General features: G+C 46.1%; 2 protein-coding genes across 7 annotated transcripts in view; one reads left to right on the top strand and one right to left on the bottom strand.

The window, feature by feature from the left end:
• The first annotated feature begins 3 nt into the window (after nucleotides 1-3).
• On the top strand, nucleotides 4-10,460 carry POLR2J (RNA polymerase II subunit J). 2 transcript variants are annotated; one of them, XR_010593810.1, is made up of 5 exons: nucleotides 4-161; nucleotides 4,120-4,209; nucleotides 6,346-6,520; nucleotides 7,465-8,076; nucleotides 9,315-10,460. XR_010593810.1 is itself a non-coding variant. In XM_065573075.1 (4 exons), exons 1-4 carry the CDS (start codon nucleotides 109-111, stop codon nucleotides 7,498-7,500), a joined length of 354 nt encoding a protein of 117 aa, XP_065429147.1. In that variant the 5' UTR covers nucleotides 4-108; the 3' UTR covers nucleotides 7,501-10,460. The 2 variants fall into 2 exon arrangements, 1 of the variants encoding a protein (XP_065429147.1); XM_065573075.1 differs by having other exon boundaries at nucleotides 7,465-10,460.
• The window catches only part of LRWD1 (leucine rich repeats and WD repeat domain containing 1), a 22,703-nt gene continuing 15,314 nt past the window's right edge, over nucleotides 8,070-15,458 (bottom strand). For all 5 annotated transcript variants that reach the window (XM_065573067.1, XM_005284425.5, XM_065573068.1 and 2 more), the window contains 8 exons: nucleotides 15,196-15,305; nucleotides 14,664-14,871; nucleotides 12,917-12,989; nucleotides 12,684-12,824; nucleotides 11,276-11,373; nucleotides 10,298-10,459; nucleotides 9,361-9,485; nucleotides 8,070-8,444 (listed from right to left, as the gene is read on the bottom strand). In XM_065573067.1, the coding sequence (XP_065429139.1) occupies nucleotides 8,304-8,444; nucleotides 9,361-9,485; nucleotides 10,298-10,459; nucleotides 11,276-11,373; nucleotides 12,684-12,824; nucleotides 12,917-12,989; nucleotides 14,664-14,871; nucleotides 15,196-15,305 (1,058 nt within the window). In that variant the 3' untranslated portion in view covers nucleotides 8,070-8,303. The remainder of the gene's footprint in view (nucleotides 8,445-9,360; nucleotides 9,486-10,297; nucleotides 10,460-11,275; nucleotides 11,374-12,683; nucleotides 12,825-12,916; nucleotides 12,990-14,663; nucleotides 14,872-15,195; nucleotides 15,306-15,458) is intronic.

Genomic DNA, 15,458 nt, shown 5'->3' with positions numbered 1-15,458 from the left:
GAGTGCCCCGGAAGCGGAAGGGGCGGGCCCCTGGGTGCTCCCGGAAGCGGAACCTGAGCTCGGCGCTGCTGGCAGCGGACGCGCCGCCGGCGCCGTTACCGCCGCAGGATGAACGCGCCGCCGGCCTTCGAGTCCTTCCTGCTCTTCGAGGGGGAGAAGAAGTGAGTGCGGGGGGCGGGGCCCCGGCGCTGTGAGGCCCCGAGTTCGACCCCGCCGAGCCGCGCCAGCCCCGCCCCCCTTCCCGCCGCGCCAGCCCCCCCCCCGGGCCCCTCTTCCCCTCCCCCCCTTCCCGCCGCGCCAGCCCCCCCCCCGGGCCCCTCTTCCCCGCCCCCCCCTTCCCGCCGCGCCAGCCCCCCCCCCGGGCCCCTCTTCCCCGCCCCCCCCTTTCCCGTCACGCCAGACAAACCCCTCCCGGGCCCCCTTCCATTCCCCCCCCCCCGATCTGGGCAGCGCCAGACACCCCCCCCCCGCCTCCCCCGACCCGAGCAGCACCAGCCCCCCCTTCCCTGCACCCCTTTTCCACCGCACCAGACGCCTTCCCCAGGCCCCCTTCCATTCCCCCTCCCCCCGAGCCGGGCAGCGCCAGCCCCCCCCTCGCCCTCCTTCCCTGCTCCCCCTTTCCCACCACATCAGACCCCCCCCCCCCCGCCCTGGGCAGCGCCAGCTCCCTCCCGCCCCCCTTCCACCCCAGCCCCTGAGCCGGGCAGTGCCGGACACACACACCCCGGTCCCGCGGGTGCCAGGGATTGCAGACCCCCTGAAACCCGCTTGTGGTCTCCTGCTTGAGAACTGCTCGACTAGATGAGCTCTTGAGGTTCCTTCCATCCCTACGTTTCTATTATTGTAAAATCTCAATTGGCAGAAGGACTTGGAATTAGGTGGCAGACCATAAATCTATTTCCAGCTTAGAGATAGTATCAGAGGGGTAGCTGTGTTAGTCTGAATCTGTAAAAAGCAACAGAGGGTCCTGTGGCACCTTTGAGACTAACAGAAGTATTGGGAGCATAAGCTTTCGTGGGTAAGAACCTCACTTCTTCAGATACAAGTAATGGAAATTTCCAGAGGCAGGTATAAATCAGTCTGGAGATAACGAGGTTAATTCAATCAGGGAGGGTGAGGTGCTCTGTTAGCAGTTGAGGTGTGAACACCAAGGGAGGAGAAACTGCTTCTGTAGTTGGATAGCCATTCACAGTCTTTGTTTAATCCTGATCTGATGGTGTCAAATTTGCAAATGAACTGGAGCTCAGCAGTTTCTCTTTGGAGTCTGGTCCTGAAGTTTTTTTGCTGTAAGATGGCTACCCTTACATCTGCTATTGTGTGGCCAGGGAGGTTTTGTATATTACCATTCCTGATATCTGACTTGTGTCCATTTATCCTCTTGCATAGTGACTGTCCAGTTTGGCCAATGTACATAGCAGAGGGGCATTGCTGGCATATGATGGCATATATAACATTGGTGGACGTGCAGGTGAATGAGCCGGTGATGTTGTAGCTGATCTGGTTAGGTCCTGTGATGGTGTTGCTGGTGTAGATATGTGGGCAGAGTTGGCATCGAGGTTTGTTGCATGGGTTGGTTCCTGAGTTAGAGTTGTTATGGTGCGGTGCGTGGTTGCTGGTGAGAATATGCTTAAGGTTGGCGGGTTGCCTGTGGGCGAGGACTGGCCTGCCTCCCAAGGTCTGTGAAAGTGAGGGATCGTTGTCCAGGCTGGGTTGTAGATCACTGATGATGCGTTGGAGAGGTTTAAGCTGAGGACTGTAGGTGATGGCCAGTGGAGTTCTGTTGGTTTCTTTTTTGGGCCTGTCTTGTAGCAGGAGGCTTCTGGGTACGCGTCTGGCTGGCTCTGTTGATTTGTTTCTCTATTTCCTTGTGTGGGTATTGTAGTTTTGAGAATGCTTGGTGAAGATCTTGTAGGTGTTGGTCTCTGTCTGAGGGGTCGGAGCAGATGCGGTTGTACCTCAGCGCTTGGCTGTAGACGATGGATCGTGTGGTGTGTCCGGGGTGGAAGCTGGAGGCATGAAGGTAGGCGTAGCGGTCGGTGGGTTTTCGGTATAGGGTGGTGTTAACGTGGCCATCACTTATTTGTACTGTGGTGTCTAGGAAGTGGACTTCCCGCGTAGATTGGTCCAGGCTGAGGTTGATGGTGGGGTGGAAGCTGTTGAAATCATGGTGGAATTCTTCCAGGGTCTCCTTCCCATGGGTCCAGATGATGAAGAGGTCATCGATGTAGTGCAGGTAGAGAAGGGGCGTGAGTGGACGAGAGCTGAGGAAGCATTGTTACAGGTCAGCCATAAAAATGTTGGCATATTGTGGAGCCATGCGGGTGCCCATAGCGGTGCCACTGGTCTGGAGGTATATAGTGTCACCAAATTTGAAATAATTGTGCGTGAGGATAAAGTCACAGAGCTCAGCAACCAGTTGTGATGTGTCATCATCACGGATACTGTTCCTGACAGCTTGTATTCCATCTGTGTGTGGGATGTTTGTGTAGAGAGCCTCTACATTCATGGTGGCTAGGATGGTGTTTTCTGGGAGGTCACCAATGCATTGTAGTTTTCTCAGGAAATCTGTGGTGTCACGGAGATAGCTGGGAGTGCTGGTGGCGTAGGGTCTGAGTAGGGAGTCCACATATCCAGACAGTCCTTCAGTGAGAGTGCCAATGCCCGAGATGATGGGGCGTCCAGGATTTCCAGGTTTGTGGATCTTGGGAGGTAGATAGAATAACCCCAGTCGGGGCTCTAAGGGTATGTTGATTTGTTCCTATGTTAGTGTAGGGAGTGTCCTGAGTAGATGGTGCAGTTTCCTAATGTATTCCTCAGTGGGATCTTAGGAAAGTGGCCTGTAGAATTTGGTATTGGAGAGTTATCTGGCAGCCTCCTTCTGGTAGTCAGACCTGTTCATGATGACAACAGCACCTCCTTTATCAGCCTCTTTGATGATAATGTCAGGGTGGTTTCTGAGGCTGTGGATGGCATTGCGTTCTGCACGACTTAGGTTATGAGGCAAGCAATGTTGTTTTTCCACCATTTCTGCCTGTGCACGTCGGCGGAAGCATTCTATGTATAGGTCCAGACTCTCATTTCAACCCTCAGGAGGAGTCCATGTGGAGTTCTTCTTCCTGTGTTGTTGGTGGGAGGGTATCTGTGTATCAGTGCGCTGTTCAATGTTGTCTTGAAAGTATTCTTTGAGTCGGAGGCGGCGAAAGTAGGCTTCCAGCTTAGAGATGTTTCAATTGTTTAATTGTGTGTACACAATCCTAGGACATTCAGTCATAAACAAGTATGTCCCAATCAAATCCTTTCATTTCAAACTCCTGCTCTGTTCTGCTGTGATATTTGGTACATATGGCTATGTTTGTCATTTTGCAGCTGCCAAATCAGTGAGACATGCATTGGTTGCATGTTGCACCTTTTACCTAGTCTCTGAGCTGCACAATCAGTCAAAGTTATGGGTTAAGTGAGAAACTTTCAGAAATACAAATGGATTAAAGACAGAAAAAAAATTGATAAGCTAAATCTTCCAAAAATTATCTGAATTATTAAAGGCAGCATCTACTAAATAGACAATTTGGCAAACAGCTCAAGTATAAAATGTTTGTGGCTTTACAGTATTCATCGTGAAGTGACATTTAGAAGCTATAATTTAAAAAATGGTGCAACTTTGAGGTTGACAAATTATTCTGTATTTCACCCACAGAGCTTTTAAAATTATCTGCTAAATTACCCTTTTATTAGTGCACTGTGCAGAGTCATTTTTGGCACATTAAAAAAATTCTCCCTTGCCAATACCAGTATACAGCTACAGCTGTGTGGGAAGCAATTGCTATTACAGTAATTCTTAAAGAAGGAAACCGGGCTCTGAAATTCATTAGTTTTCTTATGTCACTGTTGTGCTGCTTTAGCAATGCTGTAGGGATTGCATAAACTTCTCCTTCTGATGAATCAAAGTATCATTGTGATTCCATATTGACTTCATAACTTTGTGTATCCAAAACAGGTACAAAAGGATCTATCTGGTGTGAATCTAAAGATAACCATTTATGGCTGAAAGCATAGAACCGTTTGGTTTGATTTGTTAGATAACATCACTTGCTTTAATGCCAATATTTGTCTTTTACTCAGGATCACAATTAATAAGGATACAAAAGTACCAAATGCCTGTTTGTTTACAATCAACAAGGAAGACCACACCCTTGGAAATATTATTAAATCGTAAGTAAAACCAATTCCTGTTGCATAGCTCTAGGAGTAACGGTCTAATGGTGATGCAGTAACTTACATTTAGCTGGGAAGATTGCCAAGGTGCAGCGTGTGACTCTAACCATAAACACTGGATAACTAGCCGTTTCACTAGCATGCAGGCCTATTTGTGGTAGTTACGGATGTGAAGTTATGTTCATTGACACCCACTTCTCATTGTGGCCCTTGTTACCACCATGTGTCAAACTTTGAGCTGGGGGGCGATTCTTCTGCTCGTGTACACATACTGGTGCCAGCTCCTAGCGTGAGCATAAATAGCAGTGTGGCCGCAGCGGCAGACATACACCCCCCGGTTTCAGGCAGGGTTGTACTTCTGCCGCTATGAGAGCTAGCAGGAGTATGTGTACATGAAGCATGGGAATCATACCTCTAGCGCAGGAGTGGGCAGACTACGGACCAGGGGCCACATCCGGCCCACCAGACATTTTAATCCGGCCCTCGAGCTCCCGCCATGGAACAGGGTCGGGGGCTTGCCCCGCTCTGTGCAGCTCCTGGAAGCAGTAGCATGTCCCCGCTCCAGCCCTTATGCATAGGGGCAGCCAGAGGGCTCCGCATGCTGTCCCTGCCCCAAGTGCTGCCCTTGCAGCTCCCATTGGCCGGGAACCACAGCCAATGGGAGCTGTAGGGGCAGTGCCTGTGGATGGGGCAGCGCAGAGCAGCCTGGCCGCGCCTCCGTGTAGGAGCCAGAGCGGGGACATGCCGCTGCTTCTGGGAGCTGCTTCAGGTAAGCAATTCCCCGAGCCTGACCCCCTCCTGTGCCCCTTCCCCAGCCCTGATCCCCCTCCCACCTTCCAAACCCCTCAATCCCACCCTCCTGCACCCCAAGCCCCTCAGCCCCAAGACTGCACCCCCAGCCAGAGCCCTCACCTCACCCCACCCTGCACCCCAAACCCCAATTTCATGAGCATTCATGGCCCACCATACAATTTCCATACCCAGATGTGGCCCTCGGGCCAAAAAGTTTGCCCACTCCTGCTCTAGAACATAGTGTTAGCATATAGCCTCTAACTTTTGGGTAAAGATTGGTTCTTTGTAACACGGGAAGACTCTTCCCCCTCCCCCCCCCCCCCCCCAAGTCAAATTGGCAGTGACCTTGTGGATTCCCTCCCCCCCCAGTATGTGGGTGCAGGTTGCTTCCCTGAATGATCTGGTTATATCTCACTTTACTGTTTCCCTTGCTATTACTGGGCCTGATGCATCTTGATCCCTTGTAGTCTCTGCCTGTGGTACATAATAGTTTAGTCTTCTGTGGGCTGTAATACATTGGTCTAATGTTGGTGGTTGGGTTTAGTGCAGGGGGTGGTAGTGGCCTGTGATATACAGGTCAGAGTAGATGATCCAGGGATCCCGTCTGCCCTTAAAATATGAGACTCAATCTGGGTGGCAAAGGTGCAAATGCCTACTTTTTTTTTCTAAATTACAAATTAGCATTGTAGCAGTTCACACTGATTCTAATGAAGCAAGAAACTGTTAATTTAAGAGTGTAGGAAATTCAAGAATCTCCAGGGCTAAACCAGGTTGACTTCACATGGTTGAACATGACAGGAGCTAATCCATTCATAGCTAGTGATGCAGAAGGTCTTTTGCGTAAGTCCCTTCTGTAATTTATAAGCTCAGAACAGCAGCACGTGGCCTCCAGCGGTAGGAGTAAATACTGCTAAACTTGGGCTCTCTGCATCAGATGACTGAAGTATGCTTTTGATAGCTCTTCTGCATGGATTTTTGCTGAAAATGATTCGAGTTATACCCTGGTGCTTTGTTCATACGAACACCACTGCTCAGTTCTTGCCAAGCATTTCCCATTATCCCTGCTGTTCCAGTCCTGGATCTGTCAATGCTGCCAAAATGTGCAGTGGTTTTATGAAATGCATGTACTGGCATGGACATAACATTCCCTCTAGCCCTCAAAAAAAAAAAAAAACTTTATGGAAAAATTCTCCAAGGATTGAATTAGCCTGTTAGAAAGGTGTGATGTGTGGCAGACCCAACTTCATGCTTTAGGATCTTACAGAAATTTTGCAGCTAAACTGTTTAAGTCATGTGTCTTGTACCCTCTAAATGCTTCCCCCCCCTCCCTTCCCATTTCAGGCAATTACTGAAAGACCCTCAGGTGTTGTTTGCAGGATACAAGGTCCCACATCCTCTGGAACATAAAATCATCATTCGAGTTCAAACCACTCCTGATTACAGTCCCCAGGAAGCTTTCACCAATGCTATCACGGACCTGATCAGTGAACTCTCCCTTCTGGAGGAGAGATTCAGGGTAAGTTTGCTTCTCTGGCTAAACTGCGGTGTCACTAATGTGGGGAAAAGTTCTGAAACTGTGACCTGGTTTAAAAATGACAGTTAAGTTACATTTTTCATATGAAAGCAACAGCTGTAAGGTTATGATCAGCCCAATTCAGCTCTGAATACCCATGTGTAAATTCCACTAAGCCGGAGCAGAATTTGGCTGTGTTACCACAGGACACTTGAGATCTTGTTCAGTTTCCCACACCCCTTGTCTCTCTAGGTGTCTAGCATTTGCTGTCTCTCCCTTTTCACAAGCATTTAAGTGTGAAAGCCTGTTGCCTGGAACAACTTACTTGAAAAATTCTGCCTTTCAAATCTTTCTTTCCCATGCCAAGAACTCTTTAATAATACTTTCACTTATGTGCCCTTCTGTAATTACTCCATTCCTTACTGTACAGTGTCTAACCTCAAATTGTTTGAGATACCATTGGTCTGAAAAACATTTCAGAATAAAGCTATAGTGAATTTCATACACTCCTATTTGCTAGTTCCTTAATTGAATCATATCCTTGACTTGTTTTAATATAATCACAGCAACTAATGATATCTCAAAGAATAAAGCAGTTGACACACAGGAAATCCTTTGAAAGTTTTCCTCTTTTCATGTAAATGCCTTCCAGTAATTAATAAAATGTAAAAATATGCATTCTCCCTCAGAACATTTCCTGTTTTCCATCAGGAGATGCTCATATTTCTGCTGCTGATTTAAACCATTGTTTCTTTACTTGGTTTAAAAAATATTTAATCATATATTCTGATACAAAGTCATCTCTTTAATCTCAAATATAGTTTTTATAGTGATGAATGTTTTGCTCAAATTATTGGTCTTCAAACCCTATTTAGAGAGGAAATAAATGAGATCACTCTGGTACAGAATTCCTTTAAAACAGATTATCTATTTCTTTTGTTTTACAGGTTGCCATCAAAGATAAACAAGAAGGAATTGAATAGAACGTGAAGCTTAGAGTGGACTTTTTTTAAAAAAAACCTGGATTGTGTTATAAATAAGTTTGTTTTCATTATAGTGGATGTGACTACTTCGTTGAACAAATTCTTTAAGGATTATTTTAAACTTTTTCAGTAAGAATTAATGTCTCTAATAACAGTGGCCCTAAATTCACTTATTTTTAGTTAGTTTGCCCAGAGAAAGCAGCGTTTTGATTTCTGTACAGGATAAATTATTTGCAGGTAGGATGGTAAGTGTCTGAGAAGTCTTGTATCAGTTGAGCTATTAAACTTTTTTCAAAGCTGTGTGTAAGACTTACACTTGCTCAAACCATCATTTACTGTCTGAGTGTAGAGCCTTTGATTACTGTTGTAAGACCCCATCAAACTTAACAGCTGGGTAGTTCTCCACTTTATTTTGTCCTGTGGAGCATGTTGGGCTTAGTAGCTGTACGTCCAGAACAAGATTAACTGCTGAGCTATGCTGGCTAATCTATTCTTGTGCCACTGATGCCCCTCCTAGATCTAGGGCAGCATTCCCTCCCATCCCCAGAAGTCATCTCTTCACTACCACGTTAACAGGTATTACGTTTTATTAAGTATCATATCTCTATAAAACAAATACACAAATTGTGAAAACTCACAGTAAAAGAAATTGGGTATTGTCAAGGACAGGATGTGTGCCAAGTCCCTTTGCGTTTTCTCTCTTGCATGATAAGGGCTGGTTTAGAAAACTTCATGGTTAAACAATCACTAATACTGCACTATTTCAAAACATCACAGGAATGAAATTTTCCATAAAGAACAAGCTATGTTTTCTTCCATACAGCTGCTATATTTACGCCAGTTAAAGCAATAAGGTAAGTGAAAGTAGGGTCTGTCACCACATTGTTTATTAAGACTTCAGTCAGCAGCTCTCCATTTGCTCGAAGCTCTGGCCACTCAAGAATCTAGCAAGAGAACATATTAGTTGTACAAAGTCAGTCTTGGTTTGGGTTTACCTCCGTTTAGAAAGGAAAGGTACAGCTACCCCCCCCCCCAAGTCTTCACTGGGGGAGTGTATAAAACACTGACCCCCAGTCCATCCCTTTATACCTACCAGTTGTGGTAAGATTATATAAAAAGTTTGTAAGTAAATAGGGTTGTGGAGTAGCTATTGGCTAACAGCATGCGATGGCAGTAGTCTGGAAGAGTCACCTACGAAAACTACATGCTAGCAGTTAGGGCCTCAGTCGTTGGGAGTATATCAACACTGATCTAGGACAGTAAATCCATTATAGAGATGTAAGCTAGGGTAACCACATAGATTTTCAAGTGCATGGAAAAAATTAGATGGTTGCCTCTCAAGTTATCTAAAAATCTCTCCTCTTGTTCAACAGCTTTAGTCTTAACTCAGGTTTTGATACACACTAGTTTAATCGAGGAAAGACAGTAGGTAATGCGGAGAGCCTTGTTAAAGACCAGCTGTTGGGGGAGAGAATCATCAAGTTTTCAGAGCTGGTGGTGAAAAAACATCAACTATAAATTGGTACTGTCAGGACTTAACCTCTTCCTACTGAAAGGCTTCTCACATGCTAAGAATTACACTATCCAATGGCACCAGAGCGTGGGAAAGGCAGAGACTTACCCCACATTTAGTTCCCTGCTGACTCTAACAACCCCTTTTAGAATTAAATTGAACAATCTGAATTTTAAAAAAAATTCTTAAGAGCCATCTAATGACAGTGCTGTTAGTTACTTTCATATGCTAACATTAATGATCTTAAACTCAAATCTGTACAGTTGTTAAGTAATTTGTCTTATGCCTCCTGTTTGCACAGCCTCACTGAGGGGGAATATCGTTCAATATAAAAACCAAAGGCCTACCTGTGTGGGAGCTATTCTGTTCTCTGAGCGTTTTCCCTTGGAGGCCCTCCAGGCTGACGAGTACTTGCTGAGATTGTACATCCACACACTTCCCTTTTCGTCGCCACAGAACACATACTCTGCTGCTGCAAGAGCAAAGGAACCAGGGCAGGGTTGAGAGTTCTGATGGCCAAGACCAAAACCTTCTCAACCCTCTACCGCTCATTAACCTGATGTTCCTCTTCTTGTGGCAGACAGAGCCCAGGATAATGAATGTTACCTTCCAGATGAGATGTATCCCATTCTTAATTGCTGCAGTGTGTTAAGTAAACCCACCTTACAAAATTCAACTCCAATTATTTTTATGGGCTAGTCCAATATCATTTGTCATATCACATGAAGGAGGCGCTGAGTGGGTTTTGGGCTCAAGCTGGTATGTTTTTATGACTATTTTGCAAGGCTGAAATAAAGTTGTTTTAACATTGGTCTTGCACTGTTAGTGTCCCTGTTGTAATGCTCAGTTGGGTGCCTCCAGCAGACAGCTCAGAGCGGTGGCCTTTGTTAGGAGGCACTCCTTTCAAAGTAAGGCAGTAGGAGGGGAAAGAGTGTGGATTATTTTAAGATTCAGGTTCCTGCCGGAAATTTGTCACTATTATGAGGGCCGGGCAGAAGTTCTACCAGCAGTTTTAAATGCAGCACAAATGGTAACATACTGCCCACCTGTATAGTGAAAGCACCCCTCATTTTAAAGTGCTTTGCAGATGTTCAGAAGGTAGCTATTAGCATTTTAGAGGCAGCATCAGAATAACTGAGCAGCAAGGCTGGGCATAAAATCCTTAGCTGATATCTTGGGCAGGGTAAGTAAAGCAGAAATGGCAAGGCCTATTAAAAAAAACAACTTGTAGCTTCTCAAGTCCAATCCAGCCTTCTCCATTGGCAGCTGTAAAAGTGGGCTTACCTGGGCAGGTGCTGAGGGTAAGGTAGGGCAGGTCTGTTGTAGACCACTCCAGTTCAGCTAGAATAAGTGCAGGTCGTGTTCTGTGACATGATTTCCCCTGTGCCTCAAACGACTGGCTCCAGCTCCATAAGTAGATAGACCCTGTCTTAGAACTCTTAGAAACTGGAGGAGAGAGCAAAAAGCAAAAGCGTATCAGGAATGAATGTCCTAAAATATTCAGACACATTTATTTCAAAACACCCAGCCCTCTTTAAATACTGCCTTTCTGACAGTAACATGGCTCCCTATTACGAAAGAAATCTAGTCACCATGTGTGGTGATAGCTGAGGGAGCTTTCTAGCCACGCTGGTCTTAAGCAGACTGATCGTGAGAGACTAAAGGAAGAATTAAACAAACGTGATTTTCCACCCCGTAGTACTTTAAAGCAGCACCCAAGGGCACTGGAGCTAGTGGGGCCTGGGAAGCAGCTGCTGAAAACAGAAGGCCAATGAACAGCTGGCTACTATAAAGGCTAAAAGGTTGTCCATCCTGAGAAGTTTAGTGCACAGCAAGGTAGGGTGTGAATTTACAACACGTTAGCTACACTGCGCTAAAAGTGCCCCAGGCTTTAAAGTGCACAAAGTTACTTAGTGCGAACGTCCCTGTGTGGAGAGGCCCATAGAGCCAAACCCTGCCAGATTTCAGGGTGGGAATTAGGGTCCCTGAACCAAGAAAGCATTTTCTCCAGTTCTATTCAACACCCAAAGCAAGTACACGCCATCTGCCTTGCATGGCTAGAGGTTCCTCCTTAGATTAAGAATGTAACATTACCATATTCACGGTACGTGGCTCCAGTCCCAACTCTGCCCCAGCTGTAGTACAAATTAAAGTTGTTCCAGTCTTCCTGAGACCAGGAAGCATGACTTCTATTGTGTGTAGGAAGTAACTGTGCTTATGGCAATCTGCCTCCAACTAAGAGGGAACTGAATTCATGCTTACCCACAACATCCTTGTTCAAAAAAGCCAATCCATCCACTCTGTGGGAAGCTGTCTCTTCTCCCTCATCATTAGGAAACTGGAACGCCACTTCAAAAGGCCTGATGAAAAATTGAGACGTTAAATAGTGGTCAGCTACCGAATAAACAAACATCTCCAAACACCACGTGATCCGTTAAATGAGACAGTCTCACAGAGTTCAGTGATGCAAACATAGCATGTCATCTAGCCCTTCTCGGTGCCTAGGCAGGATCATTCTCTAATACGATCTAGTTTTAGATGTGCCAAGAAATAGGCCTCCTATTATGCTGTGATAATCAGGTCCTGACACCCCAAGGGAAGAACAGAAGGTTTAAACCCCCAACAATGAGCACGTGAAGTAACTGATTGCGTACTATATTGTACTATCAAAGTGTATCAAGTAAAGTCTTTTATGAAAGCCTGTAATGTGCTGAACTTGACGGTTTTTATGAGAGATGTATACATACCTGCACTACAATTTCAACTACATCTCCCAGCATGGAGGCATCTCCTAAGCCAGGTATTTTCAAGAAACTGGCTTCAAGTAATGACCCATTGTCCAGTCAGGAAGAGACAACGGTGGAGCATTAGAGTGAATGGAAAGCCAGCCATCCATCCAACCCAGCTATAAAGTTAAGAAGGGATTTACACACTGAATAAACCCTGGACTAAAAGGGGGAGGGGAGTCTTTTAAAAGTAAGCTTGTAGCTGAAGGGTTTTTTTTTAAATCTGGAAACTGAGGGACAGCCTGGAGGCTGTCTGTGAAACCTGTATCCCCCTAGAGTTACAGGGTACTGGGGGAACCTGTTCAAAGGCATTAGGTAAATTGTTTTAGAAAAGGGACATTCTCTAATGTAGAAGTGGAAAGCCTGAGGTTAAGCCTTTGTCATTTGTGTCGGTTTGCTTTCCCTTACTATTTCATCTCTGAATCGGTGGTTTTTATATTAAATGAACTTTTTGTCTATTTTTATCCCAAACAGGTCTCTGTGGTGCTAGGAATGTGGGTGCCAAAGTGAATTGATAACGGAGGACTGGTTTCATGTCTTTGGGATAATGAACCGGGGGGGCAGTTTGAGTGTTTGGTAGTTAAGAACTCAGGGAGGACAGATCTGTTGGTGTCACCCTCCAAGGAGTAACTAGCCTGGTGAGAGCCAGGTGAAACCTTGTGCTTTGGAGCTCGCTACTGGAGTCCGGGATCTGAGCATCATACGTGCCAAATAACTGCTCTCTATACCTCTTGCTGGGGTCCACCATCTTGTAAGAGCTGGGGAATTATATCCAGATCTAATAGGTTTTCCTCATCTCAGCCCTCTATAATCAAAATCCCAAAGCCCTCAGAATGCTTATGGTTGTGGAAAGTGAATTTGTGTCCCAGGCCCATGGTTCTTACCTGCTCTTCTGTGGCTTGTCCAGTCTAATATCCCAAGCAAAGCAACCGTCTTCACAACCAGCCAGCAGGAACTGATCTGGGCAGGATGGGACCAGGGCAATCCGTAATGGAATAGAGGCAACTTCCAGCACCATCAGTTGGCTGGCAAATAAAATGGACACTTAGTCCAACCTCCTGTAACAGTTGCTTCTCAGGAGAATTTAACGGCGTGAATCTTGTTTCTGAACACTTACCTTGCTTTGAAGTTGTAATCACAATCCGGAACCCCAATATCCCAGAGGCCGATTCTTTTGTCATAGGATGCAGCTGTGGGGGGACAAAAAAAGGTACCAGGTAGTTACAGACCATTACTTGCCAACTTTTCTTTTTGTTCCACTTAAAAATTCCACCTGGATCACTTGAGAGGCCATTAACACAGCATCAGCCATATGGGCTTTGGCCCAACTAACAAAGCAGCCCGGCCCTATCTTGTGTGAATTTACTGCTGGTGAAGAGTGCCAGTTTCCTAGCTCTGGGGCCCTTTATCCACAGCACAGGCAGTGTAAGCTTCCCCCATACCAAATCTGTCTTCTCAAGGGAGCTCTTCGAAGGGGGAAAGGGAAGTTGGTTTTCCAGGCCTCTGAGAAGGCCAATAAGAGGCAGTGTTGTTTTGGTTACTCGTCCCAATGGACTGCGACCCACCAGTTCTTTCCACATCCTTTATTAATCATCATAGAACCTCCCATTGTGGACGCTAGGCACCAAGTACAAAAGATTTTAAAATCTTTTTTGGCATTGAGAGCTACGTGGTACATTTCCAATAGATTATTCGGAAAATAACTCAGACCCCCAATCAAATGATTGCCCTCAAACTGCCACTACCTGGGCACCAGACCGTCCTTCAGGGAACAACTGTTAACCCCTGCAAAAAACCCACAACTCTACAAAATAAAGTGGCCCTGCCTCTATTCCAGGTCCCTGTGGTTGCCAACTCAGAACAATTCTCCAGGCAAAAGTCCCCCTCAGCTGGGCTAGGCTCTTGTTTTTAAATTCCTGAGCGTACTTTTGCCACATGTCTATTAGTTTTGGCTGCTTCCAGAAGTTGGGCACCCAGAACTGGAGGATTCCAAAGTTAGTGGATGCTTCTGAAAGTTTAAGCCTTCGTGAATTCATGTGGCACTGGGCGCACAGCAGGATGAGAGTCGTTTCAGACGCAAGACAATGTATGGAATGCGAAAAAGAAGGGTTGATCTATATCAGGGGTCGGCAACCTTTCAAAAGTGGGGTGCCAAGTCTCCATTGATTCACACTAACTTAACGTTTTGTGTGCCAGTCATACATTTTAACGTTTTTAGAAGGTCTGTTTCTATACGTCTATAATATATAACTAAACTGTTGTTGTATGTCAAGTAAATAAGGTTTTTTAAATATTTAAGAAGCTTAATTTAAAAATAAATTAAAATGCAGAGCCCCCCCGGACCGGTGGCCAGGACCCAGGCTGTATGAGTGCCACTGAAAAATCAGCTTGCATGCCGCCTTGGGCACATGTGCCACAGGTTGCCTACCCCTGCTCTATATGTTACTGGACACAAAATACAACTCTAACTTGTAACCCAATGGTTATTCCTGGCTGCTCACTGAGCACCAAACCGCGCTCTCTCTACCCAGGCAAAACTCTCCTCAATGTCAGGATCTGGCCCTGAATAAGGTCATTAGGTGGGACGGCCGCCCTCACGGGCAAGAGCCTGAGCTGCTACCACTTGAGCGAAAGAATCGAGGCTCTACAGCAGAAGGCTGTAACAACTCCTATCCTCTGTGGATAGACACCGAGGGGAAACTTGTACCACAGGCCCCAATGAGGTACACGTGCGTCTCAACACTCCTCCACATCAATACCCACCTGCCAGTACCTGCTCCAACACTGACGACCATGAAATGCCTCCTTATTTGGAAGCAAGGCCTTTTCCCTGCTACTAGAGAGATGCAGAACTGGAGACTTACTAAAGAGGTGGGTCTCGCAGGTTGGGCTGAAGCAGGCTGTAGCAATGGGCTTTTTGTGAGCCTTTATCTCGCCGTAGCAGAAATCAGCCGATACATGAATCAGCTTTACAATTCCTCTTCTTCCGGCTGCGGCCAGGATATTATGTTTTTTTTTCCGACCGTCATTAGTTACCATGGTCAGAGTTGTCCAAGCAACGGTGAAAAACTCCTAGGACAGAGAGAGGTGAGAAGTCGTGAAAGGTAACACAGGAGGATGGCTGTGAGGTCACGGATTAGAGAGCAATCTAGGGCACCAGTGAGAAGCCGCATTTTGAAATGACATGACTATTCAGTCAGGGGCCATGCATGTCAGACCAAACTTAAAGGGAAGAAACACGCTGTGAAACAGATTCAGCAGCCTACAAGTGGGGTAGCCTACAAGTTTTACCCTGTATTATTATTTTCAGCATCAACAAATGACATTTTCCGTCCGTCCACCCTTCTAACAGGCTGTTTTGTAACACGGTTATCGTCACTGTACTCACGCCCCTACCTCGGCAGGAACTTTATACTTTTTCAGCACGATTCCGGTCTCGCAGTCGATAAGACAAACAGATTCCCCTCCGCACGTGGCCATGGTTCTGGAGGTGCTCACTACAGGGTCTGAAAGGTGAAAGGAACTGGTAAGAAATCCCAGGGCTTGTTACACTTCTGCTTATTATACTAATCATCATAATCTCTCGGTTACCCGAGGCTCCCCCTGTCTGTGCGGTACTGGACCGATTCTGGGGGCTGGCATCTCTAGGGAGGTTAACT

The sequence above is a fragment of the Chrysemys picta genome, chromosome 19, assembly GCF_011386835.1.
Source record: "Chrysemys picta bellii isolate R12L10 chromosome 19, ASM1138683v2, whole genome shotgun sequence".
NCBI lineage: Eukaryota > Metazoa > Chordata > Testudines > Emydidae > Chrysemys > Chrysemys picta.
Note: the sequence above shows the minus strand (reverse complement) of the source record. Positions and strands in the feature narration are given on the sequence as shown.